Here is a 9,096-nt window from a genome sequence, read left to right as displayed (position 1 = left end):
TCCTAATCTGAGTGTTGATTATGTAGGTGTTTACTTTGAAAGTTCATCAAGCTGTATACTTAGGCTTTCTGTACTTTTCTATGTGTATGTTATCCTATATAATAAAAGCCTAATATGCAAATCGACCTAATGGCGGAACTACCGGTCGCTATGACATGCACTGACCACCAGGGGGCAGATGCTCAACGCAGGAGCTACCCCCAGCCCGCAGGCCCTAGGCCAGCCAAGGTGGGTGCTAGTGGGGGGGCCCCCCGTCACCCCGTAGAGGGAGGCGACTGGTGGCCGTGGGGCGATCAGGGGGCGGGGCTGGCCGGTGAGCGGGCCGGCACCGCCCCCCCCAATTGCCCTGCTATTCGCCTCCAAGGCAGGTGCCAGCGGGGGGCCCCCCCGATTGCCCTGCCGGTCACCCCACAGATCAGCCGTGATCGCTGGCCAGACCTAAGGACCCTACCCGTGCATGAGTTTCGTGCACCAGGCCTCTAGTAGTTTAATAACAATTTTAAAGAAAGGCCTAACACTTTCCTTTGTGATTAGCAGGATATAAATTATAAATCAATATCTACAAGAATTTTGTAATTCTAAAAATAAACTGAATTATATTTTCTATTTTCCCCTCCTTTTTCTTTTCAATACTCATATTGAAGACTTTGAAGGTTATGCAGTGAGAATTTTACATGACCTTAATTCAGAAGTTCGGACTCTAAAGGTATCACTCCTATAATATTTATCATTTTAAAAATATAAATAAACTTAGTAAAAAGTTAGAGAAACTATAATGTACTTTCTTTCCTCCTAAAAGGGTAATGTCAATATTCTTCTTGATAAAGCAAGTTTGGAAAGTCAAGAAAGCATTGGTTTCATAAAGGCAACAAAAGTACTGATGAAAAAAACCTCAGTGGATATTATAAAAATAAGAGAGCTTTTCCAGAAGTATGGATATAATCCACGGGCCAAGAAAAATTCAGGTATGGATAACTTGTATTTTATAGGGTTTGTTTAGTATCAAAGAGGGCAGCATGATTCAGTAAGACTATTTTGGCTTTGCTGTGGTTTCTAGTTCTTGCTCTGCCATTATGTGACCATCATTTTATCATTTTTTCAATAACCACTGTGTGTTGTCCTTTCTAAATGCTAGATAAGAACTAACACAATGTTAGATGAAAGAACAGATACGTTGATTTACTTCAGCATAGTTGGTTTCTAGTCAGCTCTGCTAATAAATGAGACTGACCTTCGGGCATGCCCCCCCACCCTTTTTTTTTTATCTCAAGTTCCTCTTCTGTAGAATGAGAGATTTTTGCCTATATAAAATGACAAAGACCTTTTCAGTTTTAAAATTCTAATAAAGAGTAGTATAGCATAGTGGTTTTAAATTCAGAGCCAAACTGCCTGAGTTCAAATCTCTGATTCCACCACTTAACCAGATGCATTGTCTTTGACCAGTTCCTCAACCTCTTATCTCGGTTTCTCATTCACAAAATGGAGATGTTTAATAGTCTCTACCTCTCAGATTGTATTAGGATTAAATAAGATAAAGTTTACTTAGAACAGTATCTGGCATGTTAATTTCAAGGTGTTAACTGTTGTTACTGTTGTGTCCATACCTTTGTTTGACCAATTTGAGCTTCAGTGTCCTCATTTCCATTATGAGAGTGATCTTTGTACATAAATAAAGCATTAATTAAGTTCAACAAATATGTACTGAAGATTTTTGTGAAAGGTATATTAAACAGTCCACAAGGTGTAAAAGAAACAATTCAATTGACTTTGGTGTGTACAAGCTATGGATTCAAATACTGACTCCACCATCTACACACACTACTACATGTGTGACTAGACAATTTTTTCAAATTGCTTTTCCCTCACTTGTGAAATAGGGATGATCATGGTGATGATTTTATTTTATTAATCTCATCAATGACAGCCTTGTGATAAGCGCAACAAGAGGTTTTTGGTAGTCGTAACATTTTTCAGAATTAATAGAAAAGCATAATGTCAAAACAGAACTCTGTTTGGATCCAGGCGATTCTGATAAGGATTTCCACCAGTATCTCATAGATCCTAATTGAACTATAGACCTTCCTTTAAAAGATGAAGTAAAAGGCCCGTCGGGCGTGGCTCAGTGGTTGAGCGTTGACCTATGAACCAGGAGGCCATGGTTTGATTCCCGGTTGGGGCAAATGCCCAGGTTGCAGGCTTGGTTCCCGGTGTGGGGCGTGCAGGAGGCAGCCAATTGATGATTCTCTTTCATCATTGATGTTTCTCTCTCTCCCTCTCCCTTCTTCTCTGAAATCAATAAAAATATATTAAAAAAAAAAAAAAGATGGAGTGAACAGAAACAAAAGTACTTGGGCCCTAGCCAGTTTGGCTCAGTGGATAGAGTATCAGTCTGCGGACTTAAGGGTCCCAGGTTCAATTTTGGCCAAGGGCACGTACCTCAGTTGCAGGCTCGATCATGTGGAGGCAACCAAGGATGTGTCTCTTTCACATCAATGTTTCTCTCTCTCTCTCTCTCTCTCTCTCTCTCTCTCTCTCTCTCTCTCTCTCTCCCCCTCCCCCTCCCTCTCTTTCTCTAAAAATCAATGGAAAAATATCCTCTGGTGAGGATTAACAACAAGAAAGGACTTGGGCCCTAACCGGTTTGGCTCAGTGGATAGAGTGTCGGCCTGCAGACTCAAGGGTCCCAGGTTCGATTCTGGTCAAGGGCATGTACCTTGGTTGCGGGCACATACCCAGTAGGGAGTGTGCAGGTGGCAGCTGATCTATGTTTCTCCCTCATCGATGTTTCTAACTCTCTATCCCTCTCCCTTCCTCTCTGTAAAAAAATCAATAAAAATATATTTTAAAAAAAGGACTTGGCACTGAAGGTGCCGTCCTGGATCTTTTAACTCCAACTTTAGTTCCACACGAAATTCATTCATCAGTAGTGTACCCAGGAAATGACAAAGGACTATAGGGAAAAGTATAGTTGTTAGTCAGTTATTTAATCTGAAGTGTAGTGGTTAAATGTTAAGGTGTAGAGCTAGACGTAACCCTATTAAAGGTTGAGGAATGGCATATCTTTCTAATGCTGTCCTGTTATTTCTCTAGGCTTTTTAAAAATAAATAAATTTTTTTATTGCTTTCAGAGAGGGAGAGAGAGATAGAAACACCAATGATGAGAGAGAATCAATGATCGGCTGCCTCCTGCATGTGCCTCACTGGGGATAGAGCCCACAACCCGGGCATATGCCCTGACCAGTAATGGAACCGTGACCTCCTGGTTCATAGGTCGATGCTCAACCATTGAGCCACCTCGGCTAGGCTCTCACTAGGGTTTTGATTCTTGTGTTTCAGGCTGACAGGATAAAAATTTATTTTTGTATAACAGTCTTTCCTTTTTATGCATCTGTAAGTTAAATATTTAAATTAATATTTTTATACTTTATGTTGAATCTAGATTGTAGTTAATTCCACACTGTAATTGCTGTCATTAAATGATAAAATAGTTTCACAATATATTAAGAACTGATAAATTACATTAACTGGGGAAGGAAATTGGACTTATATTTGTAGGTATTGATTTTTCATCTTTTAATACTTTAGTTTACTTCCTTTCTCTAATATGTCATCAAAATGGGATATGGGTGGACAAGAGGTGCATATCAGAAATTTACTAAAGTTACAATTAGAATATAACCTTAGAGACTGAGGACAGAATCAGGACTTTTACTGATTAAGGACATTTCAAATGAAACTGTTTTATGTGGTTTTAGTACTTGAGATTTCCTGATTTGATGTTTAAATACAATATGACCTTTTCTCCCAGAGGGTGAGCAAGAAGCCATTGACTCTAAACCAGAGTCCACTAGAGATGAAAACCTTCAAAAGCCTGATGTAAAGGATGATATGTCTAATCCTGTTGTTCCAAGCAGCTCTGTTTCTGAGAAGATTCCATGTAGTCCACAACTTTCAGATTTTGGACTTGAACGGTACCTGATATCGCAAATTCCACCAAACCCTCCACAGGCAGTAAATAATCATAAGAAAGAGCGAAACATGTTAACTCCATCTTCCAAACAGTCACCAGTTGAAGTACTAAAAACTCCTAAATGTGCACTAAATATGGATGATTTTGAGTGTGTGACTCCTAAATTAGAGCACTTCGGTATCTCTGAATATACTGTGTGTTTGAATGAAGATTACACAATGGGACTTAAAAATGTGAAGAATAAAAGGTAAGCAGCTTTCTTAAAAGGTACAGCTTATCTAACTTCCTATATCTTTTGTATTTATTGATTTTTTTCCTAGAAGTATGATGTTTCGGACTGAGGTTTTCAGATACTTCTTATTTCAAACTTCCCTGAATCACCAACTCTAAGTAAAGTGTGAGCTGTAGATTTTTTCAGGTTAGATGCTATAAAAGGAGTGATACTGGCCTGAAAAAAAAAGGTGTTTGGTAAGATAGAGAAAGAAGAAGAAAATTAAAGGATTGCCCTGGCTGGTGTGTTCAGTGGTTAGACCCAAAGGCTCTCAGGTTCAATTACCTCGGTTGCAGGTTCCATCCCTGGCTGGGTTGGGGCGTGTACGGAAGGCAACCCATGAGTGTCTTTCACATCGATGTTTTTTCCTTCCTCCCTCCCTCTCTCCCGCTCTAAAAATCTATGGAAAAAATATCCTTGAATGAGGATTAACAAAAAAGTATGTGTGTGTAAGTAAAGCTACAGTAAGTAAAACAGTATAAAACTGTCACAGAATAGACCTATAACTGGGACAAAATTGCCCAGAAACAGATTAATTTATATCAGTGGGCCGAACCGGTTTGGCTCAGTGGATAGAGCGTCGGCCTGCGGACTCAGGGGTCCCGGGTTCGATTCCGGTCAGGGGCATGTACCTTGGTTGCGGGCACGTTCCCAGTGGGGAGCGTGCAGGAGGCAGCTGATCGATCTCTCTCATCGATGTTTCTAACTCTCTGTCCCTCTTCCTTCTTCTCTGTAAAAAATCAATCAAATATATTTAAAAAAAAAAAATTTATATCAGTGGTTCTCAACCTTCCTAATGTCGCGACCCTTTAATACAGTTCCTCATGTTGTGGTGACCCCCAACCATAAAATTATTTTCGTTGCTAATTCATAACTGTAATTTTGCTACTGTTATGAATCGTAATGTAAATATCTGATATGCAGGATGTATTTTCATTGTTACAAATTGAACATAATTAAAGCATAGTGATTAATCACAAAAACAATATGTAATTATATATGTGTTTTCCAATGGTCTTAGGCGACCCCTGTGAAAGGGTCGTTCGACCCCCAAAGGGGTCGTGACCCACAGGTTGAGAGCCGCTGATTTATATAATGAGTTGAACTTATTATGGCTTTCCTTTAAGTCAGAGATTCTTAATCTACTTCTAAGTCAAAACTATCAATACAAAATGGTTCTTAAGCTTTTTTGAGCCATGTTTCCACTTTTTTTTTCTTCTTGATTTCAGAGAGAGGAAGGGAACAGAAGGGACAGCCACACACACACACACACACACACACACACACACACACAGGGGATTGAGCCATAAGCCTGGCATGTGTTCTGACTGGGAATCAAACCTCAACCTCCTGGTTCATGGGTTGATGCTCAACCACTGATCTACACCACTGGGCTATACTTTTTTTTTTTTTTTTTTTAATGTATTTTTATTTTAGAGAGGAAGGGAGAGGAATAGAGAAACATCAATGATGAGAAAAAATCATGGATCAACTGCCTCTTGCACACCCCCTACTGGGGATAGAGCCCATAACCCTGGCATGTGCCCTGAGAATCGAATCATTACCTCCTGGTTCATAGGTCGATGCTCAACCTCAGCCATACCAGCCGGGCTGGGCTATACATTTTTTTTTTTTTAAACACACAATTCTTTTAGCCCTGGCCGGTGTTGTTCAGTGGTTCAAGCATCAGCCTCCACACTAAGGGGTCCCAGATTCTATTCCGATTACTAGTCAAAGGCACCTACCTGGGTTGTGGGCTCACTCCCTGTACCCAGTCTGGGTGCATGCAGGAGGCAACCAATCTATATGTCTTTCTCTGTCTCCCTCCCTTCCTTCTACTCTTTCTGAAAAAGCAATGGAAAAATATCCTCTGGTGAGGATTAACAAAATAAGTAAATAACAATAAATAAAAATAATTCTTTTAAAGAGAGAGAAACATCAATCAGTTGCCTCAAACTCACAACCTGGGTATGTGCCCTGACCAGGAATCAAACCTGCACTGCTACCTTTTGGTGTACACAATGACACCCCAACCAACTGAGTCATAAAATAGGAGTGAATATTCCTCCAGGCTTGATGATTTATTGTAAGATTAAATTTTCCCAGAGGTTTAATATTAACTTTTTTTTATCTTATAATTTCCCTATTAATCATGCCAGTGAGGAAGCTGTAGAAATAGAACCAGTGTCCAGTAATAGCACCACTGCTAGCCTCGTAAACCAGCAATTGGAAAAAAATGGTAAGTGTGAAAATCAAGTTACTTCTCAGCTATACTCTTTCCAGATGATCTTTGTACAAAAATGATGCACCACATACATATTCTAATAGCCTTCTGCATCTTTTCAGTTGGTGACATCCAGTTCTGTTAAGTACCACCATTCATTTCATTCACGTTCAGCATGATTTCATACGAGAGAAAGATAAAATTTTCTTTCTTTTTTACTCTTCTTTGTTATATTCAGTATTTGTCAGTTTGTTTTTAACATTTTAACTTAAAGCATATAAATATACATTCATTCACCAATTTTTTGATATAGAGCCAATAGCACCCTTTTTAAATTTAGCCTCAGCCTATTGATTAGAGTTCTACATTATCTTATATAAACTACACTAGGAATACATCAGCTACCATTCAAATTTTTTTTAAAGAGTACAAGAACTTAAAGAAAATTTCATGTAGTTTTCTCATATTTGTCCCAGCAAACTGAAAACACTGGTTTTCATGAAAATATAAAATAAAAAAATTCTAGTTTTATGATTTCTTTGAATAATTATTTATACTTGTCTGATCTATACCAAATTTATTGGCAAATCTTTTAAAGTAACTTGTCTTTATGAAGTCTTTCCAGAGTTTTAGACATTATTTTCAGAAATATTCTCTTTACTAATTTCACTAACTTGTTATTAAATTAACAAGTACCTCTGGCATAAACAGGTGTAACAAAATGCAACTCATTCATAGTAAGCTTAGAACTCAACTTATAAGAAAAAACAAGACTATATTAAAGAGTAGCTTATTTTTTTAAAAAGGAGAGAAATTGGACCACTACCTTCCATCATACTCAGAAATCACTTCCCAGTGGACCATAATAAGGGAGACTATCTTTTAAGACTTCCTGACTGAAATCCTTCAGTGGGCCATCAGCAGTATCCTATATAATACAAAGCTTAATATGCTAAGTGTCTGGTCATCTGGTCAGTCATTCAACCAATCAAAGTGTAATATGCTAATGATATGCTAAGGCCACTCAGCCGCTCACTATGATGTGCACTGACCACCAGGGGGCAGATGCTCTGACAGGTAGGTTAGCTTGCTGCTGGGGTCTGGCCAATCAGGACAGCGAGACTGGCTGGACACGCCCTGGAGCCCTCCCACGGTCCCTCGCCTGCTGGCCAACCTCCCACGTCCCTCCCCGGCCCCAATCGTCCACCACTGGGGTCCCTCGGCCTGGCCTGCGCCCTCTTGCAATCCAGGCTGAGGGAACCCCCCCCCCCCCCCAGCCAGTGTACGAATTTTGTGCACCGGGCCTCTAGTCTTATGAAAAGAATCGAAAGCTTACGTTTACCCATTAGTAATTTGGTTAAGTGGAGGCTTATTAAGAGAGTTTATGTTGTATTTTTGTTTGACCCTATTTCTATGCCACAAAAGCTATTAAAATTTTTATAGTCTGTACTTATTAAAATTTAGTAATTTCTTTACCTTTTTTTGTATGTTTGCCATTGCTTCTTATAGTTCACTCATTCCTTCTGGGTTTAGTTTTCTGGTTAAAGTACTGCCTTTAGCAGTTCTTTCAGAGATGGTCTATTTTGTGTTAAGTAATCACTAGTTCTGGATGACCCCCATGGGGATAGAGCCTGAGACCAGGGCATGTGCCCTGACCAGGAATTGAACCAGTGACCTCTTGGTGCATGGGTCGACACTCAACCACTAAGCCACACCAGCTGGGCTTTCACTCATTCTTGAATGATAATTTAACACGATATAGGTGACCAAATCAACATATGTCTTTCTTCAGTATTTTAAAGAAATTATTCCATGTGACCTGGTATCTTGCTGATGAGCAGAGGGCTATTGGTCTGATTAGCTTTTCTTTATAGAAAATCTCTTCCTTTTGGTAGCCTATAAGTTTTTATCTTTATCTTTGACATTCTTCATTTCTCTATAGTATGTTTGTTTTCATGTATTATGTTTATAATTTGGGATGATTTTTTAAACTAAGGACTCATCTAAGTCTGGAAAATACTGACATTATCTCTTTTTTTTTTTTAATATTGTTATTTTATTTTTTTTATTTTTATTTTTTTTCGCTAAAAGTATTACAAAGGGTATTACATAAGTGTCCTTTTTTCCCCCCCACCCTTGACAAGCCCCTGCCCTCCCTTACCCCCCAGTGTCTTATGTCCATTAGTTATGGTTATATGGATGCATACAAGTCCTTCGGTTGATCTCTTACTCCCCTCCCTTCTGTCCCCCAACCCTCCCTGGCCTTCCCACTGCAGTCCGACAATCAGTTTGAGGCAGCTCTGCCACTGTATTTATTATTGTTCAAAAGTTTGTAATGGTCTTAATTATCCATGAAAGAGTGAGATCATGTGGTATTTTTCCTTCATTGACTGGGCTTGTTTCACTTAGCATAATGCTCTCCAGTTCCATCCCTGCCGTTGGAGTGGAGGAGAGGTTCCGACTTTTTAACAGCAGCATATATTCTATCCGTGTAGATGTACACACTTTTTTAATCCATTCATCTACTGGTGGGGCGTGAGGGAGGAGAACGAGCTTAGCTATTTTGATTTGTGCTCCTCCAACATCATCTCCCATCTTCCCTTCGGATTCGGGTGCGGGGGTGGGGGGGGA

At 39.5% G+C, this 9,096-nt stretch overlaps 1 protein-coding gene across 6 annotated transcripts in view; it reads left to right on the top strand.

The window, feature by feature from the left end:
* SKA3 (spindle and kinetochore associated complex subunit 3) overlaps window positions 1–9,096 on the top strand; it is a 25,344-nt gene that overhangs the window by 3,525 nt on the left and 12,723 nt on the right. For 4 of the 6 annotated variants that reach the window (XM_023751195.1, XM_023751192.1, XM_023751193.1 and 1 more), the window contains exons 2-4: window positions 800–965; window positions 3,809–4,217; window positions 6,401–6,480. In XM_023751195.1, coding sequence (XP_023606963.1) covers window positions 800–965; window positions 3,809–4,217; window positions 6,401–6,480 — 655 coding nt within the window. Of the gene's footprint in view, window positions 1–644; window positions 707–799; window positions 966–3,808; window positions 4,218–6,400; window positions 6,481–9,096 lie in introns of all 6 variants that reach the window. The other 2 variants (XM_023751194.1, XM_023751196.1) reach the window with 1 other exon arrangement.

This window comes from Myotis lucifugus, unplaced genomic scaffold (assembly GCF_000147115.1).
Source record: "Myotis lucifugus unplaced genomic scaffold, Myoluc2.0 scaffold_19, whole genome shotgun sequence".
Lineage (NCBI taxonomy): Eukaryota > Metazoa > Chordata > Mammalia > Chiroptera > Vespertilionidae > Myotis > Myotis lucifugus.
This window is presented reverse-complemented; position numbering and strand designations above follow the sequence as displayed.